Source organism: Ricinus communis, chromosome 8 (assembly GCF_019578655.1).
Source record: "Ricinus communis isolate WT05 ecotype wild-type chromosome 8, ASM1957865v1, whole genome shotgun sequence".
NCBI classification, from domain to species: Eukaryota; Viridiplantae; Streptophyta; class Magnoliopsida; order Malpighiales; family Euphorbiaceae; genus Ricinus; species Ricinus communis.
The window spans coordinates 17,679,526-17,703,248 of NC_063263.1; the positions used below are offsets into that span (position 1 = coordinate 17,679,526).

Here is a 23,723-nt window from a genome sequence, read left to right on the forward strand (position 1 = left end):
GATTCTGAGCCGATTCCAGTCTGTTTTGGCCAATTCAGTTCTATTTATCCAATTTATAAATTATTGACTTGAATATTGAAAACTAAAATAAATAATGTCAGAATCCATGAACTGTAAAAGTGTAACACCCGAAATTTTTATATATTTAATAATGAGTTTTTATTTAAGTTAATTTTAGCTTTATTTTTATTCGGTTTAATTGGAATGATTTAAATACAAATTTTGAATGTTAATGTTAGACAAACAAATGAGTTATTTTCCATATCCAATTAGTTTAATTTTTAAGGAGTTAATTAAATAAATTATTTGAGGAATAAATTATATTTTTATTTGGTTATTCAAAATTTTTCCAAATGTATATATATATAAATAAAATTATATATTGAAGAATTATGATAGAAATTGTATGGGATGTTTTTATAAAAGAATTTTGAGAAAATTGGTATTTTAATTGATTAATGGTATTAAATTTTAAGTTGGAAATTTATTATTTAAATTAATTTTGTGTTAGGACTAAATTGGAGAATTATTTTTGGAATAAGGATTGAGAGTATAATTTTATTTTTATGGGGTTTTAATGGAAATTTGTGAGTTTGGTATTTTTGTAAATAAATATGTCGAACAGGGATATTTTTGTAATTGTGTATTTTCAATAATTCGGATTTGGCCCAAATTAATTAGTTAAGGGCTTAATTGAAAGGCTAAAGGAAAGTTTAGGGGTTAAATTGGAATTTTGCTGGATGGAATTGTAAGTAATTAAGAAAGTTGAAGGATCCAATTGTAATAAGGATAAGTTCGGGGGCCTAATGTCGATATTGAAGGGAAAGAAAATTGGGGAAGAAGAAAAGGGAGAGAGAAGCGGCGAGAGAGAGGAAGAAGAAGAAGGAGGAGGGCGGGCATCGATCTGCGAAGAAAGCGGCGGCCAGATCGCGACGAGTGGCGGCTTTCGTTCCGGCCTTCCTACCGATCTTGGTGGCGATCGGCTCCCCTCGAAGAGAGCTTTCTTTTGGCAGCAGCAGCAACGCCTGTGGTGGCCGGAGACGGAAGATCTGATGGACAAAGAAAGTAGGGAGCAGTTGAGGTTTTTGGATTTTTTCGGTGAGCTCCGGTGAGCTATGGATGATCGGAGGACGTGTCCCGACTCTCCTCAGCTCAAGCTTCGCATTGGCACCGGTTTCATGGCGATCGGGCTACGTTTGTGAATCAATGGCCGAGATCGTCCGAATATCTTTGGATGATCGGGTATTAGATCGGGAAATCGGAAGCGGGGATCGTCATCAGCGCGTCGTTGTGAGTCCGATGGTGTGTTCGGATCGTCGATCGGACTCCGGCGGCCGGAGGCGAGTCGACCGAGCGATCGAGCGTCTCGGTAATTTTCTCTGGCCCGTTGATCTTGGAAATTCTTTGATTTAATTTGTGTCTATTGGTTTATGTTGAGTATTGGATGATAATGTGAGTCAAAAATAATTGTCGGTCAGTTTGCCTGCCTCGTATTTTGTGTTGTGTGGCGGAGTCGGGAAATAGTGAAGTTTGGGGACCCGACTCCCGTTGTTTGAATTGTTAAGTAATTGTAGTGTTTTTCTGGCAGGTCCTGGACCCGTTTTGACGGGGGGTAATGTCCGTGTTGTAGGGGAGGTTTTGCCGGATTTTCAGTAGAATTCTCCCGAGTCGAGATTCTTAGACAGTCAGTCCTATGAGTCTAAACCTAGGATTAATGATCGATTGTTTCAGCGTTTTGATAAATTATTTTCCGTGACTAGATTGTCCGTTTGTTCGGCTCGCTCCAACCGAGGCACCGGAGTAGAGCTAGGAGGTCGCCCAATTCTGTGAGTTAAAGTCATTTAATCATTGCACTATTGCTAAGTCTGAATTTAATATGCTATTTTGAAAGTCTATGCTTAATATGGTTATTAGTGTCGCAACGTAAATAATTTCACTAGATTATTAATTATTGAAGATAATATAAGTATTATTATAGTAATGTTATAATAATACCAAATATTATCAGTTTTCCACATGAGTTGCATGATGTCTTACTCTAAATTGTTAATTGTTATTTTGATATGGTTGAATGACTTCTTTAGACAATAATGTTTATTAAATGTGGTGATTGCGATTTGGGAAATGTGGCTTGTAGAACATGCCGCCTGATGGGTTACATCAGGACCGCGTGCGCACCGGTAATGATCATGGACGGGTAATAAGATTTTTTTATGAGTTCGCCCTCGTCGAGCATGGCTCTCTGGGCTGATTTGAGTGAGATGCCGGAGTAAAGGACCTTGGTCGAGCTTCGCTCTCTGGGCGCCGACTTATTTGAATATTAAGTGAGATCTGGGAGTAAAGGACCTTGGTCGAGCTTCGCTCTCTGGGCGCCGACTTATTTGAATATTAAGTGACCGGACTGGAGTTAAGGACCCTGGTCGAGCATTGCTCTCTGGGCACCGGCTTATTTGGATACTTAAGTGACCAGACTGGAGGTAAGGTCCCTGGTCGAGCATTGCTCTCTGGGCGCCAGTCTTATTGGATTAAGAGAGCCAAAATGGCTACTAGAATTTGGGGTTAGGGTTCTACTGAGCCACTCGTCCCGTAAAAGTAAAAATATATTTTTATTTATTCATTTATTTATTTATTATGGTATTATTATAATATAGGTTGTATTTACGTCCATGGTTGATATATTGATTCGAATGATTAATATTTTCTGTGAAGTAAGCAATAGGGTATGATTATAATATAGGTTGTATGCACGTGCATGGTTTGATGAATAATCTATGTTTTCTGAGAAGAATGCAATAGTCCCTTGATTATTTGATTTTAACTCACTCTCGCTTCGATTCGTGACTGTTAGTCTTCCCGCGACTCTTACGCAGTAACCCGACTTCTTCATCATCGGGTGGTGTTTGATTTGGTATGTCAAACTGTAAAAATCTTAGATTCTCCGCAGTAGTAATAGTAGATATATCAGTTGTAAATTTTATGAGTTTCGGGTCTCGCCTAATTGTTCCGGCAGACCGATTCAATTGTGTAACATTTAATGTTAAGATAATTTGTGGCTTTAACAATATTAATTTGAGATGAGATTTGATTGAGTTAATGACTGTCAGGCTTACTACGGGATTCGGTGGCCTTAAGCCTACCCATTCCCTAGTGCCGGTCACGGGCCCTCGGGTGGGGTCGTGACAAAAAGGAAATTAAAAAAATCATACTTAAACTCTAATTTCATAGATAAAATAAAAATACATGAACAAATATAATAAGTTATTCCTTATTAATTAAATCTTAGTAATATAAAGTAAAAAATAAAAAATAAAATTGAAATATAGAAGCATAGAGAGGAGAAAAAAAGTTAATGCAGTTTAAGACAAATTTCAATAGTTTCAGTACCTTTTTATTTAAATAGAGTTTTTCTTTTATGTTTCAAGGTATTTTTAGGTAGAAATTATTAAATATTATAAAATTATAATAATAAATAATAAATAAATTACTGAAAAGAAATAATAAAAAAATTTGATTTATAGATTTATTTATATTATCTTTATTAAAACTTATTAATAATAGCTTATTTAAGTTGATTTTATATAATTAATTTTTATATTTTATAATAAATAATTGTTATTTTAATAGTTAAAAAATTATGATATATATAATTATTATAAATTTTTATTAGTGGAATCTTTAGTTTTATTTTTAAAATAATTTTTATAAATATATTAATAATAAATATAATTGAGCTAAATAAAATTAATTATAATATATTGATTATTATAAATTATTTTTATTAGTTTGTATCAATGAAAATAGTATAACAAAATAAAATATATCTAAAAATAAATTATACCTTCAATACTCATTTAACATAATAACAATAACTGCTAATAAATTTTTACCAAACAGTTATATTGATCAGTCAGCCAAACATTCTTTTAGTATAGCCATGGTTTGAAACGGTTCAAAGAATTTAGAATTTTTGGTGCTATTCTAAATTTTAAAGATTTGAAAAATTGAAATTTTATCTCATTTTATGCAAGATAGAAATATTCAAAATCCCTTATTTGATTATATAGATTGCTATTAGAAAGATGAAAGAAAAGCCAACTTTTAAAATTTTTGACTAATGGAAAGTATGAGGAAAAAATACATATACGAATTCTGAGGAATTATAGCAATTACCTAGACCAACCTGCTATAAGAATTCTAAAAAAAAAAGAGAAAAAGAAGGACGATGGTTAAATAGAAGATCCCTTGAAGATAGAAAGATGTTGATTCTAAAAAGAGAGAAAGACATTAGGTCGCATAAAGTACTTCAGGATAGAAAAAGTATTCATTTGTTGATTTAATTAGTTAAAAGATTTAAATTAAATGTTATTTAATTACTCTTATTTTATATGTTGACAAATTTATTATTTAATAAAACGAGTTATTTTAGTGAAATTTTTAATAAATATTGATGAATTTAAAAACTTAAAGATGTTTTATTTTTTTAATATTAATAAATATAAAAAGGAACAGATTTAAGCAGATTCAAATAGTATACAGATCAATTTTAAAATGAATACAAATGGTAAAAGAAATTTTTTTAAGTAGATTTAAACAGATTTAAGTTCAAATATTTTTTTATTGGTCTAGCTATGTATTTATCTATAAAAAGAAGAAATACAAAATTAGAAAGAATTGATCCTAGCTGTCAAAGAAACTCGGATCAAAATCCATTTCCAAAATTGGGTATAGATCTAAGGCACCAAATGATTTGAACTCGTAGAAAAATCCCATATTCTCCTTCCAAGATATAAACAACAAACAGGGTCTAAAAAGCGAGAAAAATAAAATGTATTTTTTGGCACTCCACTTGGCCGTCCATGATTTAACTAACACAAGCAGATAACATTAGAAAATTGAAAGTTGAGAGGGAGAGGAGCAGATGTCAGATATTCTTTATATATATATTCCAAGACAAGATGATAACTTATCAAAATCAAGATTATGAAAAAAAAAAAAAAAAAAAAAAACACTTTGGATTAATGTTAAATGACTTATGATTGTGATTTATTTTATATTAAACAATGCTTAGTGAACATGGTCGGTCCTATAATTGGTATTCCTTTCATATATATTATAATCAAAATGCTCCAGTCCACCATTTCCCCACATTACCTACTTAATTTTCTACTGATCTTAACAACTCATTTGAGCTTTCTTTCCGGATCCAATCTGATTAATAAACTGGATTAGGCTATGTAATTAGAGTTTAGTTATATGAATATTCCATTTGGTTAGCTTGCTATATACTGTCTAAGAATGTCTAATCAAAGCAATTATGCAGGAGTGCGTGAGTTGTTTTTGTTCCTCTTCTTGTCTGTTTTTATCTGAATTTCATTTAGTTGACTTCATGTCTGGTAATTTCTGCATTATAGTTCTACAACTTGGTGTAATAAAATGAGAAAAAACATTTACTTTATTATTAATTTCCCAACAAAACATTTAGTAATTTATGACGTTCCAATTTCTCTATATTTACTAGCGGCCCCTATTATTTAGGCTGAATACACCTTTAATTTCTTCTTTTTAATTTCTGGTATTGTCTGAACTATTCTTTTAATTTACGATATTTTTCAATTTTCTTCTTATTTTAATCTTTTACTTATGTAATTATATTTTTATCAAATTTTCTTAGTAAATTACCTATGGAGTGTTTATCAGGAGAATAATTTATGTGGTTTCGTGATCTCCACTAAACCACATAAATATTATAAGACCAACTTTTAATGTTATTAGCATAAATTAATTTTAAAATTTATACCAAGTAATTAAAAAGTAATTTTTAATTAGATTTAATATATATAATATAATTAATAAAAAAAATATGTACGAGTGTCGTATATTTTAATATTAAATGATTAAAATATAATTTTTTATTTAATATTAATATATATTTATTAATAATTTATCTATTTGATGTATAAATAAAATATAAGAAAAGGGAAGAATTTTTCATAATTAAACTCGATTATTGCCAAAAAATGAAGCCAAGCCATCCCTAACCAATTAACCATCAATATGTCCACATCATCACAGCTCCATAATCATAAACAAATCTCCTAGTCGGTAAAGCAAAAACACTTTGACGTTTGACAATGATTAAAGGGCCCACTTTACCACCATAATTGGTCGGTTGATGGTTGATAAGAATTTCTCCACCCTCTGATTGGCCCGTCTATTTCACATCAGCCATACACGTGGCATAGCGGGAGGAAAGGAGGGAGGATACATTTTTCCTACAGGACAAGGACATTTTCTTTTTTCTTTTTCCTCGTTGAAATTCAGGTATAAACTAGATGGTAACCGGCTCCTCAGGTTACCTGTTGTTGCATTCCATTGCATTAGACTCTCTTATATATAACCCTCAGCAAGCTTTAGAAACAAGAGAAACAAAGGTAACAGAGACTCAGATTTTGGCTTTGAAAGTATTAAGAGTTCAAAGCTAAAATTGAATTTTGGATTTTGAAAGATGGCAATCACTAGCATTGCATTTGGTTCTCCCGCTGAGGCTGGCCAGCCTGATGCCTTGAAGGCAGCTCTTGCTGAGTTCATCTCTATGCTTATTTTCGTTTTCGCCGGTGAAGGTTCCGGCATGGCATTTAGTAAGAACCCGCCTTTCAAATACTTTTATTTTCCTCATTTTTGTTTTGGATAATTCACATGCAAAATATATTTTCTTGTTACAATAATATCTAATAATATTTTTATGATGAAATGTGGTAATAGTGTATCTTATTCCTTCCCTTCTTACTACAATACTAGACTGAGAATTGTGATAATAACGGAATGATGGATGTTTTTGCCAGACAAGCTGACCAGCGACGGTGCAACAACACCGGCCGGTCTAGTAGCAGCCTCACTGGCACACGGATTTGCTCTATTCGTGGCTGTTTCAGTAGGTGCCAACATTTCTGGCGGGCATGTAAATCCTGCTGTTACTTTCGGTGCCTTTGTTGGGGGCCACATTACATTCATCAGAAGTATTCTTTACTGGATTGCCCAGTTGCTCGGATCCGTCGTTGCTTGCTTGCTTCTTAAGTTCTCCACCGGTGGATTGGTAAGCACTTACTTGAATATATTTGACATGTTTCGGTGATAAAAAGAAGTATCAATTTTAATGTTTCAGTAAGCTAAAGAAGTGTTCTTTGTTTTTACGTGCTCAGGAAACATCTGCCTTTGCCCTATCATCTGGTGTTGGTGCCTGGAATGCAGTTGTTTTCGAGATTGTGATGACCTTTGGTTTGGTCTACACTGTGTATGCGACAGCCGTAGACCCAAAGAAGGGTAACATCGGTATCATTGCACCTCTTGCAATTGGTTTCATTGTAGGTGCCAACATCTTGGCTGGTGGTGCCTTTGATGGTGCATCCATGAACCCAGCAGTTTCCTTTGGACCAGCAGTAGTTAGCTGGACATGGGACAATCACTGGGTCTACTGGCTTGGTCCATTTGTCGGTGCCGGTATTGCCGCCATTGTCTATGAGACCTTCTTCATTAGCCCAAGCACACATGAACAACTTCCATCTGCAGATTTTTAAGAAATATTCAAGTGATTTTTTTCTCTTTGTTTATGAGTGAAAGAAGGTCGAAAAGTTGGGTTGGTGGGTCCATTTGGTTTCAATTGTTGTATTGGTGTTGTTTGTATCTGGTTAATGTTCCTTGTTAATTGCTGATTCCTGTGAAATTTGTCTTCTTTCTCTTCAATCATTTGAGTAGTTTATTTTGTTGTTACTGACATCATTTATGCTGGAAGCATATTCTCAATCAATCAGGTCATACCTAGAAGCACTTGAAAGTTCCAAATTTCATATATGTTATAAACTAGATAATATTTCCTTTTGAAAGAATAAACAAGATAATCTTAAATAAAAAAGAACGGCACTAAAAAGTTTCAACCACTTTGAATTAAATAACTTCAATCTCAAACTTAGTTTATTATAGGAAAAATATAAAAAAATATCCATATTTTTTTATTAAATTTACGGTATTTATTTATATTTTTATTTTGTTAAGATATCAAAAATACGAATTTTTGATTTTTTTTGTTAAATTACAGTTTTAGTTGTTTTTGGATAAAATAACCAAAAAACAACTCAGAATAACAAAAAAAAATAACCAAAAGCAACTGAAAAGTAACCACACCAGGAAAAACATATAAGAAAATAATTAATGTGGCATATTTTCAAAAACAAAATAAATATAAAATAAATAAAGTGGCACCATTGATGCATAAGCTGTAAACTGTATGACCACAAATTGGGAGTTGGCTGGTGCCTAAATAATCTAAGACAAGAAGAACCAAATTTTATCAGATTAAATGAAGTGGTTCTCTGATATAAATGAATGCTCACTCCACTATACATTTGATGCGACTGTGCAACCTGGATCAAAATTCTGACACCGTTTCCTATTAAGCTAAGCAGAGCCAGATTTCCAAACTACAATTTCATTACCAAACACCAGAAGCAACATATAAAAGACCCAAAGGGGTGAGTTTTATTCATCCGATATGTTAACAAATCCTAACATGTTTCCTGCCTCCCTTTCTATTCTATTCTGAATATTCATTAGGTTGTAGTCCAAGTAAATTGCAAGTTCATAAGTCTGCAATTCTACACCACTTCTATTGCTGAAGACAAACTTAAAGCTACATTTGCATAAAAATACAAAATGATTACTGGTATCTAAATCTCATGATATTAGAAAAAGTATATACATGGTCCAACTAATAAGAAAAATAAGAGGAAAAATACATTTATTTGAAGATGGAAGAATATCAGTTATTTCATAAACTCCCAATCAACGATTCTGGAGTTCTGTACTTGATATTCATGTTGTTGAAACATTCCTGAATATTTATGCTGAAAGAACTCTAATATTCAATTCTTCTTCTTATGGTGCTTACCCAATTTTAACCGCCGTTGCTTTAACAAATGCAGGTATAGATTGAACCAGAGAAAGGGGTAGCATACAAGCCCAACCTGATCCAAAGAATTCCAATATCATGAAAATTAGGAAAAGATCAATACATTTTTATAGAAGGATTCAGTAGAAGAAAAACTTGTTATCACATATTAATACAAAAAACCAGATGTTGCTTATCCAGATGAACCATCCACCCTACCTCATCCCTGTCAATGGTGTTTTCTTTAAGGGTTCAATTCTACTAATGACCAGATAAAAAATGAAAACAATTATAGATAGTTTATGCTTCATCCCTTTGAAGGCAGCGTGATTACCAATTAACAATCCATCCCACTCCCTCTTCCAGTTTCACCCAAACACACACTGAGCCTCTCTCCTTCCTTTAGAATTGGCACTTTTAGACTTATGTAGTGACTTTATGTCAGCTAAATAAATCTCATTCCCAATTATAAGTATTGGATCAACTGCCTGCCCTAGCACGGTTAGGATGGAAAATGATAAGCAACCAAGAAAATCTAGAAGAAGCTAGACGTACTCTGAGAAAGTCGTGATAATTCAATGGGAGAGCAGCGAAGAAATTAGCAAAAAGGCTCGTCTTCTTAACAAATGGAAGGGCTTGGTATATGAGCCACACTGCAGAATGGGGACTAATCAATACAAAACTTGCAAAGAAAGAAACACAAATGAGAAAATGGAGGTGCTAGTGGTGTATAGATACTAATAAATTTTGCACTCACTTTCACCAGGAGCAATTCCTATAGGATATAGAACAATGAATGCCGTATACCTGGAGAAGGAAAAAGTTAAAGAATCTTCTAAAGAATTCAGTTTGTGTTATATTGATTCTGGTATTTTACACGTGTCGCCTCACACTTGAGCAAGTTCCCTTTGTGAATGATAGAGATTTACCAAATAAAATCGAAAACATATAAAGAGAGAGATGAACAATTATATCAAACCTGAGGTAATTGATCCAAGATGGACAATTTCCAAGGATGTTCAAAGCATAATGTGGATATCTAATTACCTGCATTTTAAATTAGTATGCCTATATCATTTTTTGGACTTCATTTCAAAGGTGTAAGCAAAGAATGGGAAATAAATGCAAGGAGAAAAGACAGATACTCCATATTCTAACAACTGAAAAGTCGAGTTTGGAAGAATAAGAAACATAAAGAAAGGAGCAATATAACAGTAAAAAGAGAAACGAATCAAGCCAGGAATGGCATTTAGTTTTCTGAGTGCAATTATGTTGATTAGATCAATGAAATCATGAGTAGTACCAGGTAAAGACATCAGAAAATGGCATACTAAATCATACAAAACAATGATGGTCATTCCATTTTTTTGAAAACCTATAAACTTGAATTGCGGGTTCTGTATTGTAATAGCGATTACCTCCAGCAACAACAAAATCAGTGTTAGGTCCATCGCAATTAAATTGTGTCAGAAACAACTTGAAGCATACCTAATAATTCTCAAAATCTGTATTGTTTTGGCATGTTCACGGCTCAAACTAATACTGTTTAGACTGCATATTTTCCTATCTACTGGCAGTCTTTTGGTCATGGACAGCTAACATCATATTGCCACACAACAAGAAATTTAATTATAAGCACATATATAGCATATATTGTAAGCAGGCAATCGCTTTTCCTATTTCCATGCTTGCATAGAACTAAAAGACTTGAATTCCAAACAGAATCTATGTAAATATGTTTGTAGAAAGTAGTTGAGCGGTAGCACATTATCTTAAATATAAGACTTGCTATAGCTCATAAGAAACGCAGTATTTTCACAATCAAAATTTTCAAGCTGTCTGCAGACAATCTATGTAGCAATTAAATTCCCAAACCTGAAAGAAAATACAAGGGTTGATTAACTGACCTCAGATAGGCTCCACACAAAAAATGTTATAAAAACTGATGGCAATTCCTGGACCTACAAGAAGTTAGGGAATCATTACATGAACAAAAGCTTATAAAGCATTCCGTGTGCACACAGTTAATGTAGCACCGTTAGTCGTACCAGAAAGCCTAAGATACAGTAACAGCATTGCTTGTTTATTTCGATTTAATTTCACTACCCATAGAAATAATGTCAATTTGTCTAATTGCATAAATGAAAGGCAAGGAAAGGAAAGAAGAAGATATAAACCTCAATGAGGTTACGAACAATGAATACAAAATGGGTTCTTCCTCCCCATTGCATAAAAGGGAACAACACTCCGCTTGGAACAAGACCTTATATTTCAACAAGTAAAAAAAAAATATAATTTAAAATTAGAATCAGTCCTTTCTAATCAAGAACGAAAATGAATTTATAAAACCTTAAAGAAACTTACCCAGAGCTCCATGTATCACTTCCAAGAATGCAAGAATTTGCAACAGACCTTGAAAAGAAACAAACGGGTAACAAAACAATTGAATATTGCATTTTGATCATTACAGAACAAGTTCAATCAAAGAAGCACCCAATAAAGAAACAGGACCAAAGTCAAAGAAAAGACTGACAGATAAGCTCTCCAGCAGAAGCATAAGCTGTATTGACTGAGTTTGTTGAAATAAGGGTACTCAGGATTTTAAACAGAGCAACTGACCTGCGAAGTAAAAGGAATAACAGAGGACGAAATTATGGAGGGAAAGAAAGGGAAAAGGAAGAGAGTGATACAGGAACTTACCATCCAAAAGCTTGAAGGGAATTGTAAGAGAAGAGATAGAGTTTTGGTAATGACAACTTCATGGCTGGTTGTTGTGTTGTGTGATTCTGGCATCAAAATTAGAACTCTTCGCGCTTTTAAAGTTATGGCCCTTCTTCTGTGGACCAAAATTTGCTTCACTAGACAGCTTTTCTCTCGCTGTTAATAATCATACCAATTGAATCAAAAATGTTATTTTTTTTACAACCAAGTACTAAAAGTTATTTTTTCTTTTATAATCAAAGTAATTTTTAAAAACTAGCCCAATAGTCAAGGTTTAAAATTTAATTTTTGTTTTACATTTCAGTTTTATACTTTAAAAATTTGCAGCTTTTATCCATTTTCATTTCAAATTTTTTACTAATTTAAAAATGTATCAAAAGTCAAATCATAACAATAATAAAATAAAAACAAAATATTCTTTTATAACATTTGTAATTAATATTTCTTAATGTAAAAATTAAACATAAACTTTATAACTCAACAAAATAAATTGGATGCAGTTACTAATTAATGATCTAACATGTATAGAATGAAAATCTTATTCTCAATTCAAAATTGATATATTTTAATTTTCTTAACTATGGTCATTTAGCCATTTTATAATCTTTTTTGAAGTAGTCAAATTAATTAACGTTGTTTCTTTGATTAGTGTTTTTGAGCTGTAGAAATATCATTATCTAATTTTATAGTCTCTCTAAATTGAATTAATTAGGTAGTAGTTAGGCATTGAATTATAAATGTGTATGTAATTAAGATGATGAACTACACATAGGTTGGGGTAAGGCAAAGCTTCGTGCTTCCATGAGGTTTATAAAATTAGGCAGAAGGTAATTAGTTGCTTTAAATCCTTCATTCTTAAGGACATGGGAATGGGATGCCTACTATGAGTTAGGTTAGGCCTATACGTCCTTATCAAAAGAATTGCATATTTCGATTTATTCATTTAGAAACTAGCCACAAAAATCAAGACAATTTCTGGCATAGAGAATGCCAGCCAAGAGTTCATGCCTTGTTAGCAGCAAAAACATATCCTGTACAATTTCAAAAAATTCCATCAGTTCCACTGCCAAAATTAGATGTGGAACCATTACATTTAATCCAATGCTGAGGAGCGCAAATCCATTTAACAACTGTGATTGTCATGCTAGGCCATAGAAAGAAGACAATCTTTCCGTTCAGCAAGTTTCGAGATAATTTTATATGTGATTGGAAGCAACCATTTTCTCTTAGGAGCACCAACAAACAAGGAAACTCCCAAATAAGTGAAAGGAACAATCCACATTTCTTACACGGTCATGTAAATTATTACCACAATGAAGAGTCATAAAAGAACCCACATAAATGTCTGATTTCTGCCAACTAATAACTTGATCCAAAAATTGCTCGTAAGCATCGAAAAGCTTATTACTGAACCCCATAAAAGTGTGATAAGTACTCTGACAATTCCCATTAATCAAAATGGATACTTTAGTTGACTCAGAAATAGTTGAAATGAATTCACCAAAATTAGAGCAAAAACCAAAGACAGACAAAACAAACTTGAATAGATGGGATTTGAAGAAAAAATAAAAAACTTTACTGACAATTACTTGTTTGGTCAGAACTTGTATGAAGGGCCCCCATGGAGACAAGCGCAGGTTTTTCATTAAATGAATGGTTATTCATATGAATCGAAGGCTTTTCTAATGTCATTGCAAGATTACCATTGAAACATCTCTTGTATACACTCTGAAGTAGTTACAATGCAATCAGAAATGCTCCTTTCCTTAGCAAAACCGAATTTCTGAGAAGAAATAATTTTACAAGCAACATCAGATAAGCGGTCAGTCAAGATCTTAGAAATAATTTTGTAAGCAAAGTTACCTAGTCCAATAGATGGAAATTAATCCACAAGATTAGCCTCCGGAGTCTTACTCTTAGGCAACAAGATCACCGTCTTGGGCAAAAACCATTGGTCGAATCTCTTTCGAAGTGGGACAGCGAATAAGCTCATCATTCTCCTCAGGTGTAACTAGAGATGGAATAACTTCTTTTAGGCTATCGACATTAACCGAACAATGATTCGTATCAGCAAAAAGAGAAGAATAATAAACGATGATGTGATTATTAATTGCCTCACAATTATCCATAATAGAACCATTAATTAAAAGCTCATGAATCCCGAATACAGTGTTGGAAGAAACAACCAAAATGTTCAGGATTAGAAGACAAATAAGCGTAGGATATTTTCCACATCAAGTGTTTTTCCCTTCTTTTTCTTTTTTCTCCTTTACTTATACTAATTCAAAAGGAATAAAATGAGTAGCAAGTTTAGTAAAAACAAGAAAAAAAAAGGGACCAAGAGATTTCAAATTACATTTATTTAATTATTTATTTATAATACTTACAATTAAAATTATATTTATTTTATTTTGTTTTTAATATTCAAGAAACAATTAAAGTTATATTAGTTTTTCCAAGAAAATCACAGCTCGATTTCATTCTAACTAATGAAAATACCCAAAAAATTTGTAAAAGGAGATACAGTAGATAGGGTCTGGAATCTAGTAGAATATAAGAGAGAATCTATCAAGTTTTATCATGTGACTGCTTAGAGGCACGCAAAGGCGGGTTCAAATTCATGAATCCTCTTTGGAGAAATGGTCCTATTAGGCTACAACTTGGCTATTCTTGCAGTTAATTACAGTTAACACAGGAGTAGCTTCATCTGATCCTAATACACTTTGTAGTTTATTCTTGCAGGAGTGCTGCAGATTAACCACATCTACACACAGCTTGGAAGTTACCAGCAGATTAATTAGCTTAATAATCCCAATTTTCTTACCTTTAGGGTTCCATGAGGTAAATATTCCCCTAGACCCCTGAGCTTCTGTTCTGTTTGGTGATGTATTTCCATCCTGTTCTGTTTGAATGATTAATCATGTTTAGTTTGGGATAAACAACCCCCCACCCCTAAAAAATTTTAGAATTGCTATATTTCAGCAGCTGCAATCTCATTGCATATGATATGTAGATAGTTTTCTTCTTTCTGCTCAAATTGTGCCCTTAAAACCAACTTTCTACACCAACAACTAATGCAAAATAAAGAAAGAAAGATCAAAGGCCAATAACATTTAAAATAAATAAAGGTATAAAATTTGAGCATGTGATTTAATATTTTGACATAAGAGGTTCTTTAATTTTTTTGATAACACTTTAGTACCCTAAAACGTTAATAATTTGCATCCAGATTTACTAATACCATTAATTAAATAATTGTAGTTTATTTATTTAGTGTTAATTGGTTGTGATTCCATCACCGATTTCATTCCTTACGAACTTAGTTTTTATCCACTACTAGTTATGCCAATTTTAATAGAGTTTGGAGAAAAAAAATCAAAGAGAGAAAATAATCTCATAATTAGATTTTTTTTTTTATTTTAGTCAATTTTAATCAATTTTAAATAATCTGATATGATTAGAGAATTCTATATTTCATCATTTATTCGACAAAACCGATTTTACAGCAATCAAAATTTATTTGAGATTTAATTTTTTAAACTATTAACAGTGTTAATGAATTTGAATACAAATTACTAATAATATAATTTTCAAAATATTAAAATGTCACAACAAAAAATTACGGCAAATATCCATCGTCGGAAAGGCAACCTCATGACAAAGTAGAGTTTCTGAATACTGTTCTATGGAAATTTTCTGTGTGTGGATCGATGACTGCATTCTCAACTCGATACCCTTCTTTTGTTCTTTTAGTGAAATCAGCCCATAATTTGGAGAAATACTCCCCTTTCGTAATTTGGAAACATTAATAGGATCATGTATTTTGGATCTTAAAGGGTTCGAATAGACAATGAAGACAATGATTACTTGGCAATGTTCCATATTTTGTTTGCCTGTGATTAGTATTGTGGATTTCAGAGACAAGTTGGCATTATAAAATTTGATATGATTTTGGAATTTTAGTAGATGAAGGAATGCAGCCAGATATGAGAATGTGATATTGATCATTGTGGCTTAATTTGGTGCTGGTAGGAAGATGAAGTAAAATAGCAGATGGAATGGGGATTGCACAAGAGTAACCAAAGAACTTGATTCCCTGGTTGAAATTTGAACATAGAGGAAACAATTATCACTTAAACTTCCATTGTATACAATAGATATCTAGCAAGTAACCCTGTCATAGTTCAAAGCAAGCTGCTCCGCTATTTGGCTTCCCATGAATCCAGCTAATATAAAAATTAGAATTCTTTTTTCAATCATTGATGTATCTATACACTAAACCCATAACTATAAATCAAACAAGATCTTTTATATATAAATCAGGATCAAAACATGTTGCCTTACTACTCGGCCATGCCCATTTGAATTTCTATACATATAGATATAGAATTAAATTAAATTTATTGATCATAATATATAATTCCCTGACACTAAAATTTTCAACTAAAAGTACTGATTGAAATTCCAACCCCGTCTGAGTTTAATACTGGAATATACCATAGACAATAGAAGGAGCCTGCTACTGTGTTGTGTTTGACCCAGATGATGGCAGATAACAATTTAAGTGGAACAGAATGTCTAATGTCTGCTGCACTTTTAAAACCTAAAGACTTTTCGGACCCTCTTTCTCTTTGCATGTAATAATTGCCATGGGCCATAGACAACAATGGAATTTGTGATAACTTATTTTAATCTTAGGAAGTGCAAAATGCTTAGCTCTTGGGTCCTTTGCCTATTGTCTTCTCTTCCTCAAGGATTGGACGGACGGTCCTGTTAGTGCCGTGTTGATATTAGTGGGTATTGAGGGACCATTTAGGTAAAAGTTGCGCGTCAAAATCATATGTGATGAAATGAAAGCATCACTTCATTTTCTCATGCTTTTCTTTTTCTTGCATGACTTTTTTATTTGGATAAAAGAATGAGGAAATGCACATCCAGCATAAACAAACAAACAAATACCTTGTTAAAGAGGTTTAATGGATTCAGGGCGCTACCCACTAAGCTATTATCTTATTTCTTGAAGATAATGAAGAAAGCATATAATTAAGACACTCACTAGGAAAGCCGAATCTCTTCTGATTTGGTGCAGCAGGGCAGACCTTATGCTTAGTTATTCTGAACTTGGCAAAACAGATTGTCCTGATTAATGCACTGTCACTCATCTGTCTAATTTTATTTTTTCCTCTGTTTCAAGTAATGCCTACTAACATATTATAGCTTCAACTAGAGCTACCCCATATCCATATAACTATGATTTTTTGTGAAATGTTGATCATTTGGAAATCAATTTTACTATGATTAGTTCTTGTATTTTGTATGTCTGAGTGTATAATTGTAAGATTTTTGATTCTTTTGTAAGCACTAGCTTCATTCCACATTAAAAACTTAAGGTCTATTATACATCATTGAGAAGTACAATCCCCTGATAGGAGAGTTGATAAGGTTCTCTCTTCCTCTCTGAAAAGTGAAAACACACAAAAACACGGGAACATAGGTTTTTTGCATAAGATGATAACACATCAGAAAGCTTAGAGAAAACCCATTACTGTACAGGTTAGAGCTTCCTCAGAGAAACATTAACGTCTTTGAAGAAATATAAATAAAGAATTTCTGATTAGCCAGTTAAAAACATTGTCCCGTACTCGTAAGACAGAAGCATCTTGCTCTCCTCATCATCCATCCTCCATAGCGGCTCTGGACAATAATCCCACGGTGGAGACACGATTGAGGGACAAGAAAAATTGCAGCCTTCTTTACTGAAACCATCACAAACTGGTCCAATAGTGTTCTCAATATCTTTCCATATCTCATCCATCGAGTACCCCTTTTCACCTCCTTGGACTTCCTCCCTGCTTTTTCCACCTAAAGCTGAGGAGTCAGGCCCCCCTGTATCATAGAAGCTTGCTTCTCCAGTCTCCGGGAAAGGTGATGATGAATTGACTGTAGTTATATTTGATCCCGAGGAACTGTTAGAAGATGATGATGATGGCGACATGGCCCTCTTCCTCTCTTGAGCCTTCTTTCGCATATGAGTTCGCCAATAGTTCTTTATCTCATTATCTGTTCGCCCTGGTAATTTGCGAGCAATTCTTGACCATCTGCACATGATCATAATATGTATGATATATCATTAATTATAGAAACCTATAAGGACTTCCGCCAAGGAGAAATTGAAATTCAATGATTGCTTTTATCATGATATTGTGTTATTAAATTCTAAGTGAATGCTAATTACAGGCAGGAAATTCAGACAGGGAAAATCAAAGTATACAGTAAATTATGAAGAAAGCTATAAACAGGAAGAGTTTTGATAATTTCTCAAACCTATTTCCCCATTTGGCATGAAGCTCCAGCACAAGTTTCTCTTCTTGGGGTGTCATCTTCCCCCTTTTGAGTCCAGGATGGAGATAGTTAACCCAGCGTAACCTGCAACTTTTTCCAGTTCTGTTCAGACCTACAACAAAACCAGGTGGTTAAAGGTAGCTCCTTCACAAAACCACCATCCCGAGATAATCATACCTATTATGTGCCTCCCGCCACCTTCAAACCTGAAACTTTGGCAATAAAATCCCATCGTCGATCTCCAAATAAGTGCACAAAGTTGATCAGGAGAATGTCTTCCTGTTCTGTCCATGGACCCTTTCTGATTTCGTCTTGCATCATTTTCATTTTTCTTGCTTTTTTTCCTTGCTTTGGTCTCTGTCCTTCCAGCTTTTTCTTAGAAAGAGAGCTTTGCTCCACCTACTCTGTTGTGCCTGGACATTAGGCATATGTTACTCTTATTTATATCACTAAGTACCCATTATCGTAAAAACCTTTTTTTTAAAATTTTCTTTATTTTTTTATGTCCAAATCTTTTGTTATTATAAAAATTCATCCATTCTGCATCTTCACCATACATGTGGTGCACGCATGCTCATTTTGTGATAAGATACCAAATGCTTGTGATGTAAGCCACTATAAGAAGGGAAATAACCAAAGTAAGAGATCGATCTGTTGATTTAACTTTCTTATTGCCTTTGTTAAAATATGAGATACTAAATTATATGTTTAGGGTTTATAATATTAAGTACTTAATCATCGACAAGGATGGTAATCTTGTTCCATCTTCTGACTATTTATCTTGTCAATAAAAGATGTCTGTTGCTATGCATGCACTTAGCTGAATTCTTAGACTATAAATTGTTCATAAAGTAGATCTCTGTTATTCTGTTATATAGATGTAATTAGCACAAAATAATTAGGGTTTCTTTTTCTTTTGAAAAAGAAAAAAGGAAAGGAATTCTGTAATTTAAGGAAGAACTCGGCTTAATTGGATAAAAAGGAATAAACTTGATGGAAGCTACTAGATCTGCTTCCCCTTTTATTCAATTGGTAGAAATGATGGTTTTGTCCCTTGACTTTAGTAAAGGCCATAGACATATAGAGGGTAAATGTATATATAAACATAATAAAGAGGAGGAAAAGAAAAAGAAAAAGAAGAAGAAGAAGAAGAGGACAAAAATTGTAAAGCAGGGAATAAGAAGGAACTATTAAGAGGTCATGTAAGTGACCCCCTCTTGCTAAGAAAATTGAAGGTGGAATCAGATATTATTCTAAGATATATTTTTATTAATCTTAACTTATCAATTGTCATCTAACTACTTACGACTGTTACTGCCACCAAGTTGTTCTTTTGTAATACATCTCTGGCTGCCTTGGAATATGCTCATGTTTTCAGCTATTCCAGCTTCTATATCTCACTTGTCTTTATGTTCAGCTGCCTTAAGTAGATTCACTCCTATTCATTATCCAACCCTCTATTTGGTGCACTAATTGTGCAAAGGTAGAACAGGAAATTATAAAAAAATGAAAATGATTCCCGGAATTTGTTTTTTACTTTGTTGCTAATCTAGTTTAGATTTTATTTAGAGATGTCTAGTTGAACTGATAACTAGTAACTGATAAATTAAATTGTTTAACATAATTTTATTTGTTATTGTTGTTAATATATTAAATAATTATTTAGAGTATAATACTCTAAATTCCATTAGAAGAAAGATTTTGATTTTAAATATTATAATTATTTAATTGTTAAATGTAATTTCAAATTTATTATGAATTATTGAAAACTAATTATATAATATTAACTTAAACAAAAATTTTTATTATTGTTATTATTAATTTTTAATTTTTAATAAAAATAATATTGTTCAAATAAATTAAAAAAATAAATGATCAACTATAAGCTAATAAAACAAAAGTTTTGAAACTGAACTAATAGAATGAACAGATGATTAAGGTTAAATCAATTATCAACTCTTAATTCTTAAATCTCACTAAACAATTTTAATTCAGCTATTGCGTGAGAAACAACTATCATTATATAAAATTTCTAAACCAAATATCTATCTAGGACATGTTTGACCAAGTTATTAATAGTTAGTAGGTGATAGTTGATAGCTGGAAGCTATAACTAATTGAAGTTAAGTATTTGATAAATTATTTTTGGTTGTTGCTGATAAAATATTTGATTACCCATTCACATCAAATTAAAAAAAATTATTTTCAACATTATATTTTATAATTATATGATTTTAATGAGACATGTTAATCATATCCTAGACATAGAATATATAAAAAAATATTTATTTATAAAATGAATAGTTTTATATTAATAAGTAAAGACATTAAATATGATATCATATATAATTTTAATTTTATAAGGAAATCGAAAGAATATTTTTATTGTTTCTAAACAAAATTTAAATTAATATTTTTAAGATGGGATGGGAAAGTTATTTTTAAAAATTCCAAACGAAGCTGTAAATTAAAATTAAAAGAATAAAAGATAAGATTAGAAAATAATAATAAAATAGTTTGTTTAGTCTATTCATTTAAAAAGAAAAGAAGTTACTGTAAATGAAACATGTTTAAAGAGTGTTTGGTTCAGAAATTTTGTATAACTGGTTAAATTTAAATTTTTATTTTTAAAATAAATTTTATAAATAAAAAATTTAATCAGCTATCAACTGATAAGAAAAGATTCTAAAATAAAGTTAAAGCAATCAGCAGGTGATTGAGACTAAATTAACTATCAGCTGTTATTTTTTAAGTTTTTAATAAACACTTTAATATAATTGTTCACTGAGAGACAGCTATCAGCTGCATCAAATTTCTAAACCAAATACCTTTTTAGTATCCTAATGGATATCATCAGCTATTGTTTAAAAAATTAACTAAGCATTTTAATATAATTATTGAAAATTAAAAAATTATCAAATGTTCTCTAATAGCTCTGCCAAGCCCTCTTAATTTATTTTCTTATTATATCTAAAATGAAAATAGAAAAAGGGTTACAAGTGAAGTTGGGGAAACTAATTTTCTATTTTTTCCCTTCCTTTCTTCTCCAATTTTAACATCCAAATAAAGGAAACAGGATCAATTTTCTTCCCTTCTTTTCTTTTTCGTTTCTCTTCACTTCACCCCAACAAGAAAAGAAAAAAGAAAAAAGAAAAAGGAACCGCAAAGAGCAACTTGCTTTTGTGATAAATGAAACCAGTGTAATACCGTTGTCAAGGCACCAATTCTTGTTTTGTCTGCTTTTATCACAAGTATTACTAAAACAATGGGTAAATCTCAGTAGCATCTGTTGTTTTTCATAAAGTTGAAGTCATAAAATTATATATATATCATAGATGCAGTTTCTGAGCCCTCTTTTTAATCTGCAGTTGACAATATAATAAGTTTCTGTCTTCCATAAATACTTAATCCCTTAAAATAAACTTCACAAGATTTATTTGTATATTTTTATATCAACGTATTTAATAATTTCAATAAGCTTTATTTGAAATTTTATATTTTCTGTACTATAAAATTATCATATTCCGCTCGAGTCAACTTCTGTCATATCCGGTAGAATTTGCAAATACATTCCATAAGTATGAATTTCTCTTTATAATTTTATTTAATTTAATTAAAATCTATTAAGGTATTTATTTTATTTTAAAAAATTTGAGAGAGAAAATAAAATATAAATAATAAAATTTGAATAAATATTTTAATATTACGGAATAATTAACTTACTAATGTAAAATTTATTTAAGAATTTTATATATTTCATTAGAATTTAATTTAGTCATAACCAAATTCAAATAAATTTGACTATATAAAATATTAAATTAATTTACATAATTTAAAGTATATAAATTCTAAATTTATAAATAAATTTTATAAATTTTATAGAACTTTAACCAGATAAAATGTTAATATAGTATTGATAAACAAAAGAAAAATCAAACAGGAGGATTTGTTGGTAAATGAAACTTGTTATGAAATGTTTTTGCAAATCAACGGATTACATCTTAGTTTGGTTTCAAAGGCATTGTAAATCAACATCAATGGACCAGAAAAAATGAAAAAACAATGTTAAGATCTCATCTTAAGGTACAATTCAAAAATTGGACATGAAAACTACTTGCACAACTTAAAGAACTTTAAAATTGAAATGCTGTCACTTTATTTATTCTGGCACTCTCGATAGCTTGAACATTGAATCAAACCAAATTCATCAGTTGTTGCATTTTACATATAGCATTTCTAGAGAATTTATTAGAAGAAATACTAATAAACTATATATTTGTAAAGAAAAGTATTTTGTTCTTTAACAATTATCAATTGTATGAACAGAATAGTTTTAAGTTGCAATTTGATGGAAAGCATGCTCCACTAGCCACAAATCAACTTGATAAAAATTCTGGCAGACATTGAACATGGTTCTTTTTTTCTCTGTTATTACTTGGCAGGCAATAAATGATTGCTCCTATTTTAGAAGTTACTGGATGCAAAACAAGTATTATTATTATTATTAATTTAAAATGCTCATGTGTAGAGATGGCAAATCCACGGATCAAATTGAATTTGGATAAAATTATTTTAATTTTTAGATTTAGTTATTTCAAGTTCGGGTCTTCTCGGATTTAGATAATTTCAAATTTGAATAATGTCGAATTTCGAATCATTTTTATCTCAGTTTATTTTAAGTCTGAGTCATTTCGAATTCAGGTCTTTAATTTTATATTAAAATTCAAATTCAGACGTGTCAAACTTCAAATTAGTCGGATAAAATTTACAAATTCGAATAGGATTCTACTATTTCTAGCCGGGTTAACAAACATAAATTCAGTATGTAATGTCATGTTAACCTTTTAAAATTGTATATGGAAGCATGAACAAAATTCAAGAAAAATTATAAAAATGGCATCATGTGCATGTAATTAATAATACTAACAAACATTATATTTGTGGTGGTGCTGATGTTAGCACTGAATCCAACATGGTGCTGGCTAACTAAAACAAATACACAAATTTAAAAGAATATGGCAATACAACTGCGATAATGGCACTCCTTAACCAGGGGTCCTTTTAGTGGAGTAGAGATAGAAAGATTAACCCAGAAAAAGAGAAAAAAAAAAAAAAAAAAAGAACCATTGTGACATGGACGCCACTAATTTGTGGGCACTCCACTTAAATATATATGCTTAACTCTACACCTCTCCCTCTCTCCCTCTCTCTCTCTCTCTCTCTCTCTCTCTCTCTGTGTCGTTGTGTGTATATCCTTATAAATATATATAATTCATTACTGTGGTCCCTTGAATTTTCTATTCTTGCATTAACAATGAAATCTGGTTGTATGTATAGACAAACTGACCACTGTTTTCGCTATTTAATATACATGTGATATGGTTTTACTTGCATATCTGATATTTACACAAGTTGGGATTGTGGTTTTCTTTTTCTTTTTTTTTTTTTTTTTTTTTTATTACCTTAAACCCGTTTGAACCCTAAAGGCCAATTCTTCATTCTAATTCTGGCCCTTGGGGATTTTGAGCTTTTAATTAAGATTTAATCGGACATAAAATCATGAATTTTCATTATATTGTTAATTCTATTAGAAACTTTAAATATAATTAAATCTTATTATATAACTTGTTAGTTTGAAGTGGATTTATTCTTCTGTTTATTAAGCGACATGATTTTACTTTAAAAAGAAAATTTATAAATTTATAAATATAATATTAAT

At 31.5% G+C, this 23,723-nt stretch overlaps 3 protein-coding genes across 3 annotated transcripts; 1 reads left to right on the forward strand and 2 right to left on the reverse strand.

The window, feature by feature from the left end:
* Positions 1 to 6,400: 6,400 nt before the first annotated feature.
* LOC8286116 (aquaporin TIP1-3) lies at positions 6,401 to 7,740 on the forward strand. The gene is made up of 3 exons (XM_002531072.4): positions 6,401 to 6,638; positions 6,843 to 7,093; positions 7,200 to 7,740. Exons 1-3 carry the CDS (start codon positions 6,506 to 6,508, stop codon positions 7,572 to 7,574), a joined length of 759 nt encoding a protein of 252 aa, XP_002531118.1. The 5' UTR covers positions 6,401 to 6,505; the 3' UTR covers positions 7,575 to 7,740.
* Positions 7,741 to 8,710: 970 nt separating this feature from the next.
* LOC8286117 (very-long-chain (3R)-3-hydroxyacyl-CoA dehydratase 2) lies at positions 8,711 to 11,788 on the reverse strand. Its single transcript, XM_002531073.4, has 9 exons — positions 11,642 to 11,788; positions 11,475 to 11,560; positions 11,306 to 11,353; positions 11,119 to 11,204; positions 10,849 to 10,902; positions 9,921 to 9,988; positions 9,699 to 9,748; positions 9,497 to 9,594; positions 8,711 to 9,017 (listed from the first exon to the last, which is right to left on the reverse strand). Exons 1-9 carry the CDS (start codon positions 11,701 to 11,703, stop codon positions 8,916 to 8,918), a joined length of 654 nt encoding a protein of 217 aa, XP_002531119.1. The 5' UTR covers positions 11,704 to 11,788; the 3' UTR covers positions 8,711 to 8,915.
* A 5,244-nt stretch (positions 11,789 to 17,032) lies between these two features.
* On the reverse strand, positions 17,033 to 18,444 carry LOC8286118 (transcription factor MYB59). Its single transcript, XM_015726551.3, has 3 exons — positions 18,182 to 18,444; positions 17,987 to 18,116; positions 17,033 to 17,760 (listed from the first exon to the last, which is right to left on the reverse strand). The coding sequence occupies exons 1-3, from the start codon at positions 18,294 to 18,296 to the stop codon at positions 17,277 to 17,279; spliced, it is 729 nt and encodes a 242-aa protein (XP_015582037.1). The 5' UTR covers positions 18,297 to 18,444; the 3' UTR covers positions 17,033 to 17,276.
* Between the last annotated feature and the right edge of the window lie 5,279 nt (positions 18,445 to 23,723).

Coding starts and splice junctions, on each gene's coding strand:
- LOC8286116 (XM_002531072.4), top strand. CDS start 6,506: ATGGCAATCACTAGCATTGCATTTGGTTCTCCCGCTGAGGCTGGCCAG. Junction 6,639..6,842: donor AGGTTCCGGCATGGCATTTA/GTAAGAACCCGC, acceptor TGTTTTTGCCAG/ACAAGCTGACCAGCGACGGT. Junction 7,094..7,199: donor AGTTCTCCACCGGTGGATTG/GTAAGCACTTAC, acceptor TTACGTGCTCAG/GAAACATCTGCCTTTGCCCT.
- LOC8286117 (XM_002531073.4), bottom strand. CDS start 11,703: ATGAAGTTGTCATTACCAAAACTCTATCTCTTCTCTTACAATTCCCTT. Junction 11,205..11,305: donor AGTGATACATGGAGCTCTGG/GTAAGTTTCTTT, acceptor TTGAAATATAAG/GTCTTGTTCCAAGCGGAGTG. Junction 9,595..9,698: donor AGGAATTGCTCCTGGTGAAA/GTGAGTGCAAAA, acceptor CCCATTCTGCAG/TGTGGCTCATATACCAAGCC.
- LOC8286118 (XM_015726551.3), bottom strand. CDS start 18,296: ATGGACAGAACAGGAAGACATTCTCCTGATCAACTTTGTGCACTTATT. Junction 18,117..18,181: donor TGGCGGGAGGCACATAATAG/GTATGATTATCT, acceptor GTTTTGTTGTAG/GTCTGAACAGAACTGGAAAA. Junction 17,761..17,986: donor CATGCCAAATGGGGAAATAG/GTTTGAGAAATT, acceptor GATCATGTGCAG/ATGGTCAAGAATTGCTCGCA.